This window comes from Anopheles arabiensis, chromosome 3 (genome assembly GCF_016920715.1).
Source record: "Anopheles arabiensis isolate DONGOLA chromosome 3, AaraD3, whole genome shotgun sequence".
Taxonomy (NCBI): Eukaryota; Metazoa; Arthropoda; class Insecta; order Diptera; family Culicidae; genus Anopheles; species Anopheles arabiensis.
In genome coordinates, this window is record NC_053518.1 from 77,693,730 (window position 1) to 77,715,061 (window position 21,332).

The following is a 21,332-nucleotide window of genomic DNA, read 5'->3' on the forward strand; positions in this document are numbered from 1 at the left end:
CCTGCCAGCGTTACTTTGTAACAAATCGCATGCTCATCGCTTAATGATGAAACTCACTACCATCTCCAGAGCCTCCCAAAAAAAAAAATTGGATTGGATTCGATGGCATGAAGCCCGGAAGGGCAGAAGAATAAGATTGCATCCCTTTATTCCTCTGTCACGGGGCTACTGCGAAGCATAATTACTAACGCGCAGAGTTGTTCTCCTCCCGTGAAGAGGAAGAGTTGAGGCAAACACAGTGTGCCCGCATGCAATCCACACTGTTACCACGTGTGCTTGCTATGCCAAGTGTACTTTCTTCACGTTCCCGGGTGCGGTTTAGAACACAGGAAGGAAGAGCAACTATTCAACCGTGGATCTCGAGATGCTATTGCAGTTGCTATCGATTTCACTCCACTACCAGGAGAAATGTGAGAATCTTCAATCAATCTCGACATGACACATTCATTAGTCTCTCTCGCATCCCCTTCTTCTGCGGTGTCGGAAAAATCCTCTCGCTGTCATGGTGAACCTTCTCAAATCTCCCCCCATGCAAGCTCTATTTATATACATCCGACGTTGATGGAAACGAAATCAGGAAACGATCGGTGCGCTGTTTTCGGTTTTGCTTGGTTTTGTACAAAAAATAATTGTAAAGCCCCTGCTGCTTGTTTATTGTTTGGTGTAAAAACACGAGCGATCTGTTGTGCTATTCCTCCGCCGTTTTTTTTTTTTTTTTTGACAATTGGATGTTGTCGTCCTCATCACGGCTGTAATGAGCTCGTTTGCTCACGATCATCATATTGTATGCCCACATCCGGTGTGCAGGCAAAGGTGAAGTGTGTAGGTGATGAATTTTAATAAACCATCAGGAGGAGACACTTCCCTTATTGGAAGTCTTTCAATCTGGGCCATAGACAGTTGACAGTTAGTTTTTTTTTATGACAGCAAACATACACGCTTGCTTGAACCAGGGAACAGTCGGTGAAATGAATTTGTGTATTTTACAACCTCCATTTCCTTAACAAGAATGCATCGCCGTAATGCCCTTCCGCTTGAAATTTCGGGGGCATCATACGGTGTGTTGTCCCGTCCCCGTGAATGTTCGCCCACAACACCAGCGGCAGTAGCAACATCAGTACAGCTGGTCATCATCAAAAACAACAAGTGCGTGGCGTTCATCAGCTGGTAGGAAATAAACAAGCGCGCTAACACCTCAATAAACTTCCGCCTGATGTTGGTTTATTAGCTTGAACAGGGGTTTCTATGGTCAGTTTAACGGCGGAATTCTTCATCTGTGATTTCTAAATTTCCGTTTCAAGAGAGTCAAACTGTTGAATATTGTTATTTGAATTAATATTGTTGAAATGTTTTTTAGGGGTTCTAACAAGATACTGATATGAAGAACATTTTGCTGAAAATCACAACAATTTTCAATTTCTTCTACATGATTTTCAACACACTTAAGACCACATTTCATTGCTTTTTTTGTAGAATGTGATCATATAGGACTTGATCATGTTATTTCAACTGCTGGAACCCGCATCCTGTGAGTGATCGTCAGAGCATAGAATCGTGTGTGTGGATAATTGGAATTGGAATTGAAAACCAAAGCATTGAGAGACTTTCCAATTAGTACCTAAATATTTGTGTAACATTACATAAAAAACCTCCAGCTCAGCTATCCTTAATTTCCTCTCTAAACGTCTTCATTACTCCAAACCTGAGTCGTCTGCGCAATAATGATAATTGAAACCATTTTGAGGCACTTCTGAAGTTCCAGTTTCAAGCAACCTTTTTTGTTTGTTTGTTCCTTAAGCTCCAGTAATTCCCTCAGTAATGCCTACCCGACATGCAACCGGAATCGCTGCCCTGTAATATCCCCAAGCGAAGGGAGCGCAACAAAAAAAAACAACCAAACCTAATATAGACATTTATTTCTCAACCGCAAACGCACGCTCTCGTTCACTTTCTGTGGTTGGCTGGCGGCGGGGTTTTTGTTCCATTTGCTGCAGACTAAAACTCCAGCCACAAAACCCAAATTTTGGACCGAGTGCATAATTATGCCCGTGGTCCGAAAATTATGAGACGCCAGGATGAATGATGTCCGTCTGCCGGCTGCCGGGTGGTGGGTCGTGCCGGGCACGCACGCACACAAACACATGCGAAAAACAACCCACCACCGATGGCCACGCACGTAAAATCCCGCCAAAGTTATGATCTCCAGAGCGACCAACCGCAAAGCCAGGGTGTACTGCACACGCCCTGGATGGGACCGCAAAGCGCGCGGTGCAGGAGGAATGAGAAAATTATATTAAGAAATTATCGGAACATAATTTAAAGGCGGCCGACACCGGCACCAACCGGACACCAAAGAGGGCGGAAAGGCGCCAAAGGAGAAAGAAGAACACGACTTCTTTCCCATCAAAGGCGCACATTAGTTATGGCGATCTTTTCGGCCGTGGCGCGAGAATGCGGGATGGAAGAACATCGTCAGAGACAGAGAGATCGAGCAACCCGAATAGGCAAGATCAGAGGCATGATGCGGCCCTGCCGTGGTTAAGACATCTGAGTTTAGGAATCGAGCGAGTCGAAAGAAAAAACAAAACCCCCGTGGTCGACCAACATCTTGCGGCACGCGGGGACGGGCGGGAAGATGAGAGTAACCCGGATCGATTAGGGGCGTCGTCGGGGCGTACGCGAGTCGCCCAACCCTACGCCGCTAATGTCTATGTTTTGAGGCTTTCGGTACTGCTTACGGGTGGTTCGATCGAGCTCTCTCTGCGGTGGATTACATCATCAAACCACATCATCATCATCACCATCAACAACATCGTTTTCATCTCGATCGGCCGGGTGATGCTAGGCCTAAATGTGTAGACATCATCATCCGAGCAAAAAACCGATTAACTTGCGAGACATCCGAGGCATGGATGTGTTGGGTCGCTTTTTTGTGTTCTACCAAATTTCGGGAATGGTTGCTTCCGACTTTCCGTAACAGCTGTACCCGTCGGCGGCGACGGCGGCGGCACAGCTCTGTCGGCTTGACCTGGGAGTATTTGGAGCAAGCGCTTCTTAAACGTTTTGTTCCAGGATGTTTTCTGATCGTTGTCCCTCTGCCGAGATCGGTTTTCTTAGAAGGTGAACCTGACGAGTGCTGCAACATGTGTGTCGGGTTGGGACGGACTTACTCACAGCACGAAAGTAATGGTGTGTTTGTGTGTGGGATGCATCCCGAGAAGGTCTCCCAATCAATTCTCTGTCAAATGGTTGCATTCCTACCCTTCTGAACTTGTTGCTGTATCTGTAAGAATTTCTCTAGAAAAAGGCAAGAAGGATCTCTAGAAGGGCGTACATTTTAGCAAGGTTAGGTCAGGTTAGGGGTTTCGCCAGAATTCTGATCGTGATGTTTCTATCCCCGGGGGAGGTCCTTTTCCTGTTGCAGCCTTGGGTGTATTTAGGGATCTTTCCACAGTGTGACAGGTCAACTTCATTAACTTTGTGAAGGTCTTCATCGGAGCTGTTGACGATACTGGACACATTGCTGAAGGTTCTATTGAACGGTCCTATTTTGTTGCCTGCTTGACTTTCATAGCCTTCAAGGGTAAGGTCCCATTAGGAATTAGGGTCGAGGAGATTCTTATTGATGGGTTTCATTTCCAGGGAACTTTGAAACACGCATATGTTGGAAGGATTTGAAGATGCAAGGATGTACAACGAAACAATGTTTTCAACGAACAAAAGTGTCCCTCTCTGTCTCTCTTTGCTGGTTAGGTCTGTGAACATTTGAATATTACATATGATGAACTTGATATACACGCATGATGCATAAGCGATAAGATCGCCTACTACGTGCCCGTGCAAGATAAAATGTGTGAGCTGAAACTGATCTCCTGTTTGTTGTCTTTCGCTCGCGCTTGCCCCCACGTTGATGATCACGTCGACGTCGCCCTGTTCGCGCGTGTGTGTGGTGGGAACCTCCACATGGAAAAAAGGGTGTAGAATACACGACGGTGGAGGAGTCGAAGTCGAAGGGGTTGGGATGGCTAATTGCTAGGTAAGAAGCATAAATTTCCTTAATTTCCTAGAATTTGACACAATTTCCAGGAACTCGTCCAGAAGGGAGTCCACTCGGGCGGGGAGAAGAGACGGCAGCGCTATGTTGCGCTCTGTGCGTAGCTCGCCTTCTAAAGGGAAGAGCAATTGATTCCGCAGAGAAGATCGGGGTGGAAAAAAACACAAAATACAAGACCACAACCCCACACAGAGCCACACGCCGGGCACGCACATGTACAAAAGGAAGGGAGACACGAAAGAAAGACATCAAAGATAAGGGTGGATGCTCAACGCACTGCCGAGATCGGTGCGGCTCCTCCGGGGGGTGGTGTACATGTGATGGCCGACGACCGACCGGGGCACACCTGACGACGTCTTATTTATCTCGCTCTCGTGGATACCACCGTGCCTTTTGGAACGCTTGGGGGCATAATAAGAGGAGAGAGAGAAAGAGAGATCACACACACACGCACACAGGAACAAAGCAGCAGGAAGGGAACGGGAAGTCGGTACAGACAAGGGGATCCTGGGAAGGCATAACAACCGGTTCACTATAATTTTCCCAAACCAAATCAACTTTCCTTCACAAAACCTCGCGACCGCCACCGGCGAAGATGACGACGGAGAGGGCAGGCCACACGAGAGAGAGAGAAGAAAAAAAACGGCCACCGAAGATATAGTGAAGCAAGCAAGGGGTCGGCTCGATGAGAGTTGATGGTTTGATGAAGTTGTCCAGACTCGTCCTCCGAAGCGGCCGCCGCCAACGGTGGGATGATGATGATGTGTTGTTGTTGTGTAGCGGCACAGAAGAAAAGGGTGGAAAAGAAACACACTCCTCCTCCCGGGGCGCAGTCCTTCTTCAACTGTGCTGGCGCACGGTTTTGGAGCGAGAGGTTTTGAAGCATCAAAGGCACACGAGATATCGTGCGTTTAGTAGTAGTCGCTGCTGTAGGTTTTGGGGGAACGTGCGAGAGTGAAATATATCCGTTACGCATCTCGCATAACGCTTGGAATGGAATTTGCATGTGCCTTCTGGGATGATATGGAGGTTGCGCGAGACCCCGCGCGAAGATCATGCCTTCGATCTTGAGTGGAGCGATCCAAGTTAGGCTCTCGCGTCATTCTCACCCGTTTAAACTCATACCATTCCTCTGGGGTGGTCAGCAAGGTCTTCCTTTCTCCTATTACGTGTGCGTAAGCGGAGCTAAAATCCTAGTCTAGAATGGCTTTACCTTTCTTAATTTAGCATAAAACAAAATGGGAAGATCATTACGCGGAAGAGTCCGGAGTCGCCGAGGAATGTGTCCCACGGAGGAGCGGGATATTGATTTCCCTTAGCGACAACGATGAAATCGAGAGCTCTCTGTGGAGAAGCGGGATGATGCCGGGGGTTGATCGTAAATATTAACATGCTTAATCAATTAACATAAAAATGTCCACTCCTCGTACAGCCAGGGGTGTTTGCGGGAGTGTGGACTCCGAGAGCATAATTTAATGTCACTGAGCCTTTTGTTGGGTGATGGAATGTGAGATGGTTTTGAGGTTTTAAGCTTTGAAATTCCCAAAAAGCACATTTAATGAAGATATGCGTTGAAGGAAAGAGGATCGTTGAAATGTTTCAGCCCAGGGGAACACAGGCGTAGAGTTCATTAGTGCCGTGTGGTGGTGGTCTTAGAATTGGGTTCGTTTCGAGGGATTGAGATTTCAATCATTATGATTCCACGTAATTGACCAAACCGGGCTGATAGAGGAATGGTTGGAATGTGTCGATTTTATGCAACTAACAACAACCACCGTCCATCGCAGGTATCTCGGGTCCACAACTCCATTAGAAGAAGGGAAGAAAACCCGCTCCCGGACATACGGACCAGACGGACACACATCTGCTCCTAATTTTGTGCAAAAGTTTCGTGGAAAAAAGAGCCGAAAAAAAACGTACAACGAAAACAAATCATAAGAACCTGGACCGTTCTCATTCTCCCTCTTACTCCGGGAGCTAATTCTAAGCCACAGAACCGTGCCCCTGGTGCGGTGCCTTCTGCACGAGGATCGTCCTCATTTGTGGGATACACCTTTTCATTATTTACCTACCGAAACCTTGTCCGACCTTTTGCGCGAGCCCGTGCGCGTTCCATGGCTACGAAGATTGGATTTCCTTTCGGGGTTTTTTTTTTGGGTTTCCAATAATTTTGCAATAAATCATCCAAACGTGCGGGGGAACTCCGTTGCTCTTCTTCCCTATCCACTCTCCCCAAACGAGGGTTCGGTTTTACGGTTTTGTACATTTTCCGTTTCACGTTTTCACGAAGCACAAATTATTAGCGGTCCCCGTCGGATGATTTGTGTAGCGGCGGCGGGCTGGCGGGCAAAAGCATTTCGGCCGATTGGATTTCGATTTTAGTTGAGAACGTGTACGCGCGGGTTTTTGGGTTTTGCCTTAAAGGGACGAACACCAAATAAAAGGTGGACTGCATTACGACTATTGCATTAATTAGCAGTAAAAGTTTGGTAAAACGTTTTCCCCCCGGGTCTTGAGGAAGTCGGCCTTGGGCAAATCGAAAATGGTTTTTAAAAGCTTTTAATAACGGTAGCTAAGCGTGTTTGGCTCGAAAGTTTCAAGGTCCAATCCGGGGGATGTTTTAGCTTGTGAAAACATGTTGGTTGACTGAAAATATTTATTCCGTTGTTGTGTATTTCTTAACGACACCAACGATCGTTCCCTGTACCCTTGATCCTGTTTTCTCCTCTGGGTCACTCTGTTGAGCCTTCCAATAAAAGCATTTTAGGTTCAGCTTTCGTTGTGTCCTTGTTGCAGATGTGCAACTTTGCAACCTGCAAAGGATAAGCTTCTAAGGTATAATCGGATTTATGATGGGATTTCGTACGCTCAATCGCTCAATTTCAAGGACGAGGACCACTCCTTTTGTTGTAGACGACCCATGTCACATGGAGGCAACGCGTTGCGGATCAGCCAACCACCCGGTGGTTTTGTTTGCCGTAACGTCAGCTTCGGTATGTTGTGGGATCGTCGCACATTCCATTCGACCTTCTGGAAACCGTTCCTTTTCTGCACTCATAAAACGGCTCTGCGTTTTGCGTGTCCCACCTTTTCTACCAAGGCTACCAGCCCCTCGGTGTGTGTGTATATGTGTCTTTGCTTCCAATAGGGTGCAATCAAAACATGCCAACGATTTTATAAGTGGTTATCCCCTTCGGGGCTAGTGCACCCGGGGCCCGGCGAAAGTGTGTCAATAAACTTGGCGATCGTGTTGATTGTAAGAGCTCTGTGCTTTTGCGTGACCTCGCCCAAATGGTCCTTGGAATACGTGTACCACTTGTACCGGATATATAAAAGGACCACAAGTAACGCATTCCGAAAAAGGGCAAAAAGGGACAACTTTACAACACGCACCTCCCATCTCGGATGTAATGGAATGTTTTCATCCAAGCCCGTGGAGACTGCAATTGACGGGGTTTTGGATTGTGCTCTACTGCAACGCTCTCTGGGTGGTATGGCACCGTTTCCTGGAAGGGTAACTTCAAGCAAAGCCCACGGACTGGAAGAATGCAGCAATAACCATAAAGTAATGCCCATCTCCAATCCAATCTTGGGCAGCATTACCCAACCGTACGACTACGGGCTGTAACGGGGACGACCGGGACTTTAGAACCGTACCGGTATGGAGCATCTTCCGCCAGAATTGGACGATGTTTATTGCTGGAAGAAAAGCTTGTTTGATGAGCCCAGCCCAATCTCATCGGGCACATACAAGCGCGCTCATTACCATTTGGCTTTGTGGTGATAGCTTAAGCTAACCCAACCCAAAGATATTCAAATCACCGGATGTACGTCTCCATGTAAAATTGGAAAGCGTTCTTGGCCCTGGTGTTGGTGATGGTGGTGGTCGAGAAGACCCCACGGAAAGCTGTAATGGCTTAACATGCGTACCCAATGGGTTTTTCGGTTCATGTCTTATCGCTCACGTGTGTCGGCTTGCTGTGTGTGTGTCTCGCCATCATCATAGAGAACCTAGAGTCTGTGTGAATGTCTTTCACTCAACTATGGTGGTCGTCGGCACGATATCCTTCACTTCAGCCGCTGAAGGTCGTCTCAAAAGTGTATGTTTAAAAGCATAAGACTGAGAGGGAGAGAGTAAGAGAGATCTTGGCCGCTTTCGGACTAGTTCACTCACCGGGCGACAGGTATCGGACCTCCCGCTGGTGCTCATAAAAGAGTTGTAAGCGCTTATACGATAGGACTCTCCACCGTTGGTGGCCAACAGTGAGTTGTGGAATAGGGAAGTGGAGGACATTAAAAAAACATTGAAGACCAGCGAGCATTATTATAGACCTAAGACACACACACACACAGCTTTCCGGCGTCTCATCTCGGGACAGAGGGGGGGAGTGTGATGGGTTTTATTTCGCTTTATCGCACAGCACTGATAGATAGAGCAAAAGGGTACAGTGATACAGCGTGAGCGAGAAGGCAAAGGATAGCTGGAAGGGTAAATCTCGTTTCCTTGGGATAAAGTTTAGAGGCCGCGCATAAAGATCAGCCGCTGGGTAGCAAGCGGACAAAAGACACAACCCTCTATTCCCCGTGGTGGTCTGTGAGGTACAGAGGGAGCAAGAGAGAGAGAGCTTTTGAAACGCTTTCAAAAAGCCTGATCTCATCGGTGGATCAGTTTCAGATGTCTCTATTTAGAGTGGAGCCTCCCTTCTCGACTACTACCCTCGGATCTACCAACCGAGAGAAGCGTGATCTTTACGGATAAGGTTAGCAAACGAACTAAACCAAAAAAAGAGAGGAATTTGCAAAGATCATTTATTATCACAGCAGGTAGATATATCGCCTGAATACTTCGTTTCACATTCAGAAGCTAGAGGCTCACCAGCAGCATCATCCAACAGTGGAATGCCCTGGCTGGGATTAGAGCGAAGCGCGCAGAAGATCGAGGTTTTCGCAATTCGACAAGCTGTTTTGAGCGGAAAATTAGAGAATCCATCACACGCTGGGAAGCGAAGACGACGGATGGAGAGATAACGGAAAAGATCGCAAACTCTGCAAGAGGTGGTGGTGGCAGCGCTTCGCAAACGGAGTTAAGGGCAGGGATCACGGCAGTAGCTTCCTGGAAGGAAGGAAGTCATTAGATGCGCGAGAGGAAACGAAGGAAACGGAAAAAACTTCTCGAGATCTCGGATTACGAGCTCTCGCGCTCTCTCTCTTTCGCTCGTCGTCGCTTTTGTCGACGATCGATAGAATGTTTCGGCACGAAGCGGGACAACAAACGCGTCGAACGTGCAGAGTCAACATCAAAAGAAATCGTCACACTACAAGAGTCGAGGGCTTTGCTTTGCAGAAAGTAAATGCAACATATGCCTCTTGCGTTTGCCGAGAGTCAGAGAGAAGATGCCTGTCTTCTACGCAGACAGATTCGAAACACGCAGCTCAGGGAGTGGAGGGAAGAGAGATGGTATGCCATTTTATGCTTTATGTCTGTGAAGTGGCCGCAATCAAACGTGGGTCGGATCCCGGAAAACCCGGCGAAGGGCCCGAAGATGCATGCCTGCGCTGCTCCTCATCGTCACATCCAATCATCCGGAACGTCGTTGAAAGCGTAAAACATCGTGTAACGATTGCACGATTTATGGCCCTATATTGCCGATGCCGCATGCAGACCGTCGCTGGCAATGAAAACACGGTATAAGGGTAGGAATGTTGTGGAGGCGAGGCGGTCTTTTTCTTTGCCGCACTACCGCTGGGACGTATGGAAATAGAAGCGGATGTTAGTTTTACACAATTCTTTGAATATTCACACAATCCCGTGATGATGATCATGAGGATGATGAGGATGGATGTGTAAGCAAAGTCTGCCTTATTAGGGCTGTTGGGCAGATGTTTCCTTGGTCTTATGCGTTCTGTACTACACGGACAGCGTCATGGCCTTGCCCTCTGGGCGAAAAGTGAAATTAGATGTACTTGGCGTGTGGGAAGAATAAGTGATCTTGCAGAGCAATTAATGGTCACATGATCAATTGAAGAGACCTGTTGGAAGATTACTGCTAACCGAATGTCGCAGTTGAAGGCAATAACCTCGCTTGAATCGAATCAAAGGAAATGGAGATCGAGAAGAAATTTAATGTCACAAGATCAATGAGAAGATCAGTGCGAGTCAGACTTGTGGCTGTTTGTATAGCTTATGTTTTGACTCCTGTAGAGTTCTTTCATCTCTCGCTAGACGTTTTAAGCAATGTCACTTTAGAATGCAAACTATAACCTTGTCCAAACCGTATCAATGATACCGGAAATGCAAGAGAAAGTGGTAAGATCAATGAGAAGATCAGAGGGTACTTAGACATCTGGAGCAATTTCACATTAGAATACAATTACTTTTAAACATCAATCGAATCAAAGATACAGGAATTACAAGAGAAAGTTGAAGTCACAAGATCGTAGTGAGACTTCCTCAAAACTCAAATTACAAAACAAGTTCAGACATTACACCAATGAAATCAATGGCATCGGATATGCTAGAGTGAATCTAACTACTACTTACAATTTACATCTTAATTTGTGTCTCAGCTCATTAAAAACTGTGTCCCATACATTGCAAGATTCCTGGAAGTACTGACCAGCCCACGGGGCCTGTTGTCGTATGCCGTGAATATCCCAAAGTTCATGGTGGCAAGATGGTTAGGACTACCCGGCGTTGCCACACACAAAAGCGCATAAACAGACAATGTTAATGAGCCGTTTGCGTCGAACATGCACTCACACACATACATTGTTGGTAATTAATGTCCATTACTACTCCCGAGCGTGTGTACCCCGGGACCGCCCGAACGCTCTCTTCTGTCTCCTTCCCAAACTCGTCTATCTTCGGTTGGCGTGTCTCCGTTCCCTTCATTTCAACTCAAGCTCCCTCAGAAACCCGGCCCGTACAGCAATTATGTGTTTGCATACACAAATAAACAGCATTTTACACATTCATCACTTAGAGGGGAACTGTGTTGAATGTGCAGGCCCCCCTTTCCCAATGGTTGCTGTTTGTCATTGGTCGGTACACTTGGGATGCTCCTCTGCCCTTATGCGCCTAGCAATGCACCATGGGAACGGAAACGAAGGAACCATTCATAGCTTATTTGTGATCTCCAGAGAAATAGTTGGGTACCCCACTCGGCGCTCCGGTTTCCTGTGTGGCGGATGGAGTCGATATATATGTTTAGCTACACGCACTGGTGGAACCGGTGAGCGCTAATCTTTGATTTATATCGATAGCTTAACGGAAATGCGTAAGCGGTGACATCCGATCGGAAAAGGAGGGAGTGTGGATAGCGGAGAATAGGACCACGAACAAGAAGGGCTCGGGCTCTTCATTCATCTCACGTACCGATCAGGGATGGGACACAACAATGGCCGAGTTTTCTGTGAGTCTATCGGAATCATCATCTAATGCCAGTGTGCTACAAATCTCTACTCCTTCGTGTGCGGTATCGGTTCCCGGAGATCGGCGCTTACCCAGGGGAAACTACAAAATCCACCCAAGAGAGTAGGCACTACACCTTCTCTGTGCACCCTTTCCCCCCTGCCTAATGCTCGAGCACACAGTTAGATCATAGTCCGCGGTGTTCCATTCCCTTTATCATGGAGCGGACGACGCTTTCCTTTCGCCTATTTCGCCGTCACTCTCGCATTACACAGCCTTGGTTGCGATGTGTAAAGAGGCTGTCTTCTCTTCCTACAAACGAATGTCTTACTTACCCTGTGGTTGTAGCCCCTTATCTATTCCATTCACTTGCTTTCTCCTGCTAGTCGGCCGATTGAATGCGACATCTCATCTGAGGCGCTCGTTCGATTAATCTTCCTTCTCTCGCTGGTCCACTAGGAGCTTTAGGAGTACTCGCCGGTCTGCAATCCTCAACCGCCCTTCCCCAAGAGTGCCGTGAAATTCCAGCACACACCGCGAAACTCCGAAAAGGGTGATTCATTTCATTCCCCCCTTTCGATGCGCAAAACGAGCAACCAATCCCATTCCCAAGGGTTCAATTTGTGGAGACTGGTGGGGTGGTTTGTGCCTAGTAAGGTACTGGAGCTTCGGCCTTTTGATTGATCGTTCGGCCGTGGTCGTGTTTTAGGGGGAGAAATCACATTTCCGCGGCACCTCGCTGGCGGAAGATTAAGACGTAAACATTTGTTTTAATTAAGATGTTCCCAGACGTTGTTGGCGGTTTTTCTTCTGCTTCTCTTTCACTCTCTCTCTCTGTGTCTGGCTTTTCACCTTTCATCTCAGAAATGGTGGAACCACACCAGAGGAATGTGTCCGTTCGCGGATGGAGCTTTTAATGATGAAGATTCCCCCTTCTTTGGAAGGCGATGGCGCAACATTGATGCGAATACGCTCGATTTGGAGCTCCAATGCTTACAATCCCAAAGAAAGAGCGAAAGATAGGGAAAGAATTGACCGTGTGAAACTCTGCTATATGCTATGCTTGGTATGTAGGACTGCTCCGTATTGATCGAAAGATCAGGTGATCTTCATAACGTCCCAAATCCTGTGCTGCTGTCCCACCGAAATATGATCTTTTCGTAGCTCTTCAAATTGGGATCCATCAGATCTCACTCTGACTCGTCCACAATATGGCGTGCCCAAAAAACGAAGGCCCCATATTCCTGTTGTCAACCGAATTACGCGCCTCCTGTGATGTGTGGTGCTTGCGAATCGTACAGAAGCATTTGCTCAAAAAATTACGGAAGCTGTTTGCAAAACAACGCAACACGATCGATTTGATCGGTCGGAGCTGCCAGCGGCAAATCAAGATCACCACGCCTTCCAGATGTTACCCGTTCAGAGTGGAGCATATGATTGTCGCGCAAACCCACAAACAATATCGGGCAAGGCTTCATGTGCTTTTAGAGAAGGTTTTATAGGTTTGCTTCACTAACGAGAGAGAAAGAGAGAAAAAAGGTGATTCGTTGGGTGGTCACAAACAAAATCGTAACACAATACGCTTCCCCACAATTCTACCTGCTGGAGGTGAGCCTACCGAGGGACTTGTGGTTCGACTTTATGAAAGCGGTTAAGGGGGAATCGAAAGAAGATGATCCTCATGATCTTCCATCACTTTTAAGCCTCTACCAATGGACAGGACCAGGACAGGACAGAAGGTGTTTTTGTGGTAACCCTGGTCCTGGTCGTTGTTGAGTCTTGGTGGGTCGTTTGTTGGGAAACTTGATACCCGTTACCCTTTCAGGAAGACGTAAGAAGACGGTGGACGGTCAGCAGTTGTGCTGTTGGACGGCATGATTTTCCAGTCGAGTAACCAAAATCACGGTACGGCGGCAGTTGCAACATGAAACCGTCCCAGGAGTTTACCTCTTCGCAAGACGGTTTAACCTTTACATTGGGAAGCCTCTCCAGGGCTACTCTGCGGTGGCATATGATCATCGTGATCATCATCAGCGTAGTAGTAGTAAGCGTCATGTGCGGTAGTTCAGTTTTAACGCTCAATTACACTTCTCGCTTGAGTGTGTGCCTGGTGAAGAAGTCAATTAACCTGCACGACCGAGGCGCCCTTCAATCGGGTGTCCCCATGGGAAGGTGTTGAGTTGTGGGGCTTCTGGTTAAGTGGAATTAACTTCTTGTTTAGTTCTGTGAGAAGATACCATAGGACCTTAGGGCCTCTTCACCAATTCTAAGCGAGTCTTTGAGAAGATCTTTTAATTTCAACATTATAAAACTTTATTCTAAAACTTCTGGTTAAGTGGAATTAACTTCTTGTTTAGTTCTGTGAGAAGATACCATAGGTCCTCTTCACCAATTCTAAGCGAGTCTTTGAGAAGATCTTTTAATTTCAACATTATAAAACTTTATTCTAAAACTTCTGGTTAAGTGGAATTAACTTCTTGTTTAGTTCTGTGAGAAGATACCATAGGTCCTCTTCACCAATTCTAAGCGAGTCTTTGAGAAGATCTTTGAGTTTCAGCATTCTAAAACATTATACTAATTCCGGCACTTTCTGCTTCCGATTCCAACAGGGTAAAGCACGGGGGAGAAGGTCCTCAGTGTACATGCGCTCCCTCTTCCAGTCCTATCTCTACAACCTCGGCTGTTCGATACAGAAGCACGCCGGCAAGGTCCTATTCGTGGCGATACTGGTACTCAGCACGTTCTGCGTCGGGCTGAAATCGGCCACGGTCCACTCGAAAGTGCATCAGCTCTGGATACAGGAAGGTGGTTCGCTCGAGCATGAGCTAGCCTACACGCAGAAATCGCTCGGCGAGATGGACTCCTCCACGCACCAGCTGCTAATCCAAACGCCCAAAGATATGGACGCCTCGATACTGCACCCGAACGCGCTACTGACGCACCTGGACGTGGTGAAGAAAGCGATCTCGGTGACGGTGCACATGTACGACATCACGTGGAGCCTCAAGGACATGTGCTACTCGCCCAGCATACCGAGCTTCGATACGCACTTTATCGAGCAGATCTTCGAGAACATCATACCGTGCGCGATCATCACGCCGCTGGACTGTTTCTGGGAGGGCAGCAAGCTGCTGGGGCCAAAGTATCCCGTCCATATACCGTAAGTTTTGAACTCAATCTAGCTGTGTTTTCACATTTTAATTTGCTGTTTTTCCTTTTTCGCTTGCTTTCTAGTGGCCAAACGAACAAAGTGCAGTGGACCTCGCTCAACCCCCAGACGCTGCTGAAGGACATCAAGGCGCAGAACTACCAGTTCCCGTTCGAAACGCTCGAGCAGTACATGAAGCGGGCCGGCATCAGCACCGGCTACACGGAGAAACCCTGCCTCAACCCGAAAGACAAGCAGTGTCCCGATACGGCACCGAACAAAAAGTCGGGCCAGGTACCGGACATTGGCGCGAGCCTTACCGGCGGTTGCTATGGCTTTGCCGCCAAGTATATGCACTGGCCGGAAGAGCTCGTCGTTGGTGGTGCGGTACGCAACCGCACGCACCATCTCCGGTCGGCGAAAGCGCTGCAGACGGTCATTCAGCTGATGGGCGAACGGGAACTGTACGACTACTGGAACAATCACTACAAGGTGCACCACATTGGGTGGAACCCGGACAAGGCGGCCGAGGTGCTGAACGCTTGGCAGAAGAAGTTTTCCGCCGAGGTGAACAAAATCATGCAGACGGAGGTGAAACCGCTGTCGTACTATGGGGTGTACGCGTTTTCGTCGGCGACGTTGGACGATATACTTGGGAAACACTCTAACCCGAACCCGATCAGCCTTGGGATTGGTATTGCGATTATTTTGCTGTACACGGCTTGTACGTTGCTGCGCTGGAAGGATGGCATCAATGGACAGAGTGGAGTCGGTGTGGCTGGTGTGTTGTTAATCACTGTAACGACAGCCGCCGGGCTGGGCTTCTGTGCGCTGCTTGGGATCGCTTTCAATGCCGCCACGACGCAGGTCATTCCGTTTCTCGCGCTCGGGCTCGGCGTTGATCATATCTTTGTGCTGACGCATGCGTACGCGGAGCGCGATACGAGCGAACAGACGGGCCAGGTGCTGAAGAAGGCAGGGCTGAGCGTACTGTTTGCCGGGGCGTCGACGGCAGGGTCGTTCTTTGCGGCCACCCTCATCCCGGTGCCGGCACTGCGCGTCTTCTGCTTCCAGGGTGCGATCCTGACGGTGTTCAACCTGGCCGCCGTGCTGCTCGTGTTCCCGGCAATGATTTCGCTCGATCTGCGCCGCCGACGGTCCGGGCGGGCGGATGTGCTTTGCTGCTGCCTGCCAGCGCTCCCGAGCACCACGCACGACCTCAACACGCAGCGCAGCTACCATTACCATCAGCAACCGCAACAGCCACAGCAGCAGCAGCAGCAGCCGCAAAACAACATCGAAGCGCAACGCCACGAGGAAGAGACACTGATCGAGTGTCAGTCGAAATCGTGCCTCAGCTTCTCGCTGTCCCGATTTGCGATCAAATACTACGCTCCGTTCATTACGCGCAGCTCGGTGAAGGTGTTCGGGATGCTGCTACTATCAGGCATCGTTGGCGTCTCCCTATTCGCGTCCATGAAGCTCCCGGACGGACTCGAACTCACGGACCTCGTTCCGCAAAACACGAACGAGCACCGTTTCCTGAGCGTGCAGGGCAAGCTTTTCGGCTTCTACAGCATGTTTGCCGTCACGCAGGGCGATTTTGAGTATCCGAACAATCAGAAGCTGCTGCACGAGTACCACGAAGCGTTCGTGCGCGTTTCGCACGTGATCAAGAACGATAACGGAGGCCTGCCGGACTTTTGGTTGAGCTTGTTCCGCGATTGGTTGGTGAATTTGCAGCGTGCGTTTGATCGGGACTATCGGGAGGGACGGATCACGCAGGAACGGTGGTACTCGAACGCGAGCAATGATGCGATCCTGGCGTACAAGCTGCTGGTCCAGACGGGGCACGTGGACAACCCGATCGACAAGAGTTTGGTGACGCAGGTGCGGCTGGTCGACTCGGAGGGTGTGATCAATCCGGAAGCGTTCTACAACTACCTGTCCGCTTGGGCCTGGAACGATGTGCTCGCTTACGGTGCTTCGCAGGTGAGTGTGTGAGAGAGAGAGAGGAGCATTAGTTGTAGTGATGGGAGAAATGAAGATTTCGTCGGAATCGATTCCGTACAGCTCCGAAGATTTCTGAAATCGATTCCGGATAGTAGGTTTGGAATCGAATGGGGAATCGGAATCGGTCCCAGAATTGGTTCCGGAATCGAAATAGGTTCCGGAATCGAGATCGGGTACAGAATCGAAATCGGCTTCGGAAATGGTTTCGGAATCGGAATCGGGTTCGGAATCAGAAGCGGAATCGGAATCAGATCCGGATCCGGAATCAGAATCGGAATTAGATCCCGAATCGGAATCGTTTCCGGAATCAGAATCCGGTTCGTAATTGGAATCGAATCCGGAATCGGAATCGGGTTCGTATTCGGAATTTGGTTCGGAAACGGAATCGGGTCCGGAATTGGCTTTTGAATTGAGTTCGGGTCCGGAATCGGATTCGGCTTCGGAAATGGTTCCGGATTCGGAAGCGGATTCGGAGTCGGATCCGGAATCAGAATCGGAATCTGATCCCTAATCGGAATCGTTTCCGATCCGTAATTGGAATCGAGTCCGGAATCGGAATCGGGTTTGGAATCGAATCCAGAATCCAGCATCGGAATCGGCACTGGGATTGAATCCAAACACGAAATCAGAATCGGGTTGGTCCGATTCCGAGCTCCCACAACTAATTAGTTGAAATGTTGGAGACGTTATTAATTTTACTTTATTTTTTCCTTCTCCCCCAGGGTAACTTACGACCGGAGCCACGGGAATGGTTTCACACACCGTCCGACTTTGAGCTGAAAATCCCGAAAAGTGCACCACTGACCTACACCCAGCTGCCGTTTTATCTGCATGGGCTGAGCGATACGGCCGACATTAAGACGATGATCAGCCAGATACGCGAACTGTGCTCCCGGTTTGAGTCGCGCGGACTGCCCAACTATCCCTCAGGTGAGCTCTCCCTCAAAGTAGTACATCTTGTGAACGCATTTTAACCTCCTTTCTGTGTTTCTCCTACGCAGGCATTCCATTCATTTTCTGGGAACAGTACATGAACCTACGGCCGGGGCTGCTGAAAGCGATCGGCTGCGCCCTGCTGGCGGTGTTTGTGTTCGTCTCGCTGCTGCTCCTGTCCGGCTGGGCCGCGCTGCTGATCGTGCTGAACGTGCTGATGATGCAAATTCAGCTGCTCGGTGTGATGATCCTGCTCGGCATCAAGCTGTCGGCCATACCGGCGGTCATACTGATCGCCAGCATTGGGCTGGGCGTCGGCATCACCGTACATGTGGCGCTGGTGAGTAACTAAAATTGTTTTTTTATTTTCAATTTCACATTCTAACATTCCTATTTTTGTCCCCAACAGGGCTTTATCACCTCGATCGGCAATCGGGACCGGCGGGTAAAGCTCGCCCTCGAGCACTGCTTCGCCCCGATCGTGCACGGCGTCATCACGTCCGCGCTGGCCATCTTTATGCTGTCGACCTCCTCGTTCGAGTTCGTCGTGCGCCACTTCTTTTGGCTGCTGCTGTCTGCCGTCCTGATCGGTGCCGTCAACGGGCTGTTCTTCTTCCCCATCCTGCTCAGCCTGGTGGGCCCGGGCGCGGAAATCATCCCGCTGCAGTACGCGAACCGCATTTCCACACCGTCGCCACCGCCGAAGCGCATCAACAAGCTGTCGAGCGGTAAACCGATCGTGCTGAACAACAAACGATCGTCCTGCTCGCGCAGCTGCACCAAGCCGCATCACCACCACAAGCACAACAATGTAAATCTGAGCAACGAGCCGTCGCTGACGACGATTACCGAGGAGCCACAGTCGTGGAAGAGTTCCGCCTCGTCCATACCGTCGATACACGAGAAAACGACCGGCGGATCATCGATGGGCCATCATAGATCACTGTCCGGGATGGTGGGCGGTGGTGGTGGCGGTATCAGTGGTGTTACCGTTGGTCCACCTCCTTCCTCGGGCACTTCGCTCGGTGGGGCCGGTGGTGGTGTGGGCATGATGGGCGATGGTAATCTGAACGGCGTCGGGGGTGTTTATAGCCATCCCCATGCGCACCACTACCACCATCACCATCATCAGCAGGCGCCGGAGCTGCAGAGCATTGTGCTGCAGCCGGAGGTGACCGTCGAGACGCACCACCACGGGGGGGACCACCAGAACACGAAGGTGACGGCGACGGCCAACATCAAGGTGGAGCTGGTGACGCCGGGCCGGGCAGCAAGGATGATGCACACGACGGCGAGCAGCAGTAGCGGCAGCACGGGCAGCAGTAGCTCCACGAGCAGTAGCACGGGCAGTGCCAGCAGCTAACCACTCGCTCTCGCTCTTTGATAGACTGTGAAGCGAAGGAGGAGGAGGAGGAGGAGGAGTAAGACGACGATGAAGCGGGTCCTGCAGGTTATTAACACCAACGAATACTAATCCTTAGGTTTTGTAAGTTTTGGAGCGTGTAGAAAATAGTAATAATGTTAATGCTTAAAATAGTTATGGCAGCACGAAGTAAGAAAACTAGACCAATCTCTACCAATCGAACGAACCAATTCAAACATTAAATTAACGAAACAAAACAAAAACGAACCACTAATCAACTTTAGTGCGTTTCTGTTGTACGTGTAGGCATCATATACTGTAACACCGATAAGGAAATTACTGTTTACTGCTTTTCATCTATTATTATTCGCCATCCCATCCTAGCCTTGTCTTTCCCACAATCATCATGCCAAACCGCCCTTCCCAATGTGTATGTGTAAATAACGCGTTAAGAGGTGTGTTCTTTTTGTTGTTTTAAAAGTTTTAAAACAAGCAAAAAAATCATTATTTATTGTGCCCTTTTCCCCAATCCTGCTTTCCCAGCCGATCCCGATTCCCGATTTTTATCTTTTCCGACCGATATTATTGTAACCTCTGAGAGCTAGAAAGTATTATTTTGCATAATGAAGGGGATGGGTGCAGTTAAGAAACATTGCTGTTTTGTTGAAGATAATGTTTCTTATTGGGTGTACTCTTTTTTTAAGAAGGTATTTTTGTTTGTTAAGAAAAGCATATGCACCGTAACTACTAGAAAGAGAAAGAGAAAGAGAAAGAGAAAGAGAAAGAGAAAGAGAAAGAGAAAGAGAAAGAGAAAGAGAAAGAGAAAGAGAAAGAGAAAGAGAAAGAGAAAGAGAAAGAGAAAGAGAAAGAGAAAGAGAAAGAGAAAGAGAAAGAGAAAGAGAAAGAGAAAGAGAAAGAGAAAGAGAAAGAGAAAGAGAAAGAGAAAGAGAAAGAGAAAGAGAAAGAGAAAGAGAAAGAGAAAGAGAAAGAGAAAGAGAAAGAGAAAGAGAAAGAGAAAGAGAAAGAGAAAGAGAAAGAGAAAGAGAAAGAGAAAGAGAAAGAGAAAGAGAAAGAGAAAGAGAAAGAGAAAGAGGAATATATATAATGAAGGAAAAAAACACACTTAAGAGATTGTAGATCAAACCTGTTTAATAGCTGTTTAAGATCCTTTTATGCAGTTTTGGGGGAAATGGGTCATTTGCCCCCCGACCCAGCTCTGCCTAATGGAGCTGAATCATAGTAGGTTATGAAAACGTTCTTTTCTTTCCCTCGCGCATCTGCTCATAGCTCACTCTGATGTACATTTTGTTCTATTTCACTCCTCTCCAAACACTTTTTCTCTTTTTATTTTTATCTCTCTCTTTCTCTTTATTTCTCTCTCGTTCTGTTCCGTGTTCACTATCGCTCACTTACAGGCTCATTTACTCACTCACTATCGTAAGGATGCTGTGTAAATAGTATTCTTGGAGCATTTTTTTTGTTTAGAAGATAGTGAAACAGAAATTTGTGGTGAACAGAAGCTTTGCTTTTTTTGTTCTAAACAAAACACACACACAAAAAAGGGGCTATTAAAAGTGTAATAATTGTAAATTGTGCGAAACGCAGGGCAGAGAAGAGCAAAGAATGGAGAAGAAAAGCGCCAAGTCAGCATGAAACCAATCAGTACTTAAATGTTTAAAGTAATTCAGCTAAAAGATGTGTTGCGAGGAAGGGGAGCGAGAGAGTAGAAGCTAGAAGCGGTAATGCGATTCCTGAACTGACAAACAAAAAATCATTTGTAGATCATTCTATTAAGTGAAGTTTGTGCGCGGGAGGAAAACGATCAAACGAAAACACAGAACAAAGTTTCATACACAACAACAAAAAGCGTCCTTTTCACACTCACACACACATACCACCCTTACATTCATGTATACCGCAAAAGTATCAAAGACACAAGCCAAACTGTTAAAAGAAAGAGAGAACAAATCGACGAACGCGTGGAGAGAACGATGGAAAAGTAGAAAATGTCGAGCAAAATATACTCCCAGCGATGGTTTTTAATGTGAAAATGAAAGTGTAGAAGAAGAAGAAGAAGTAAAAACAGTAACAAAATGAAAGGAAGAAACAAAAAAAACACACGCACTGTAAGTAAACACTAACAAGAGAAAACAAAACCCACCTAATTAGAGAGGGAAAAGGGAATTTTGAGATAAGCAAAATGTAAATTAGAGAGAAATTAGAGAGAGAAAGAAAAAAATCTAAAATATTTTATTCTAAAAGATGAAAAGAAGGTAAACAAAACATAAAATTACTAAATTAGAAAGGAAATACATACTAAATTTAACGCACGGTTACCAGGGCAGAGGTATGCCTAGTGGGCAAAATGGAACAAAAAAATAAACAACGAAAATCAAGTGTACCGAACAAC

At 47.8% G+C, this 21,332-nt stretch overlaps 1 protein-coding gene across 1 annotated transcript in view; it reads left to right on the plus strand.

Moving 5' to 3' along the window:
- The window catches only part of LOC120902652 (protein patched), a 40,431-nt gene extending 20,666 nt beyond the window's left edge, over positions 1 to 19,765 (plus strand). The window contains exons 3-7 of the mRNA XM_040311597.1: positions 14,075 to 14,625; positions 14,700 to 16,605; positions 17,349 to 17,556; positions 17,628 to 17,899; positions 17,969 to 19,765. Of these exons, the coding sequence (XP_040167531.1) occupies positions 14,075 to 14,625; positions 14,700 to 16,605; positions 17,349 to 17,556; positions 17,628 to 17,899; positions 17,969 to 18,922 (3,891 nt within the window). The 3' untranslated portion in view covers positions 18,923 to 19,765. The remainder of the gene's footprint in view (positions 1 to 14,074; positions 14,626 to 14,699; positions 16,606 to 17,348; positions 17,557 to 17,627; positions 17,900 to 17,968) is intronic.
- The last annotated feature ends 1,567 nt before the right edge of the window (positions 19,766 to 21,332 follow it).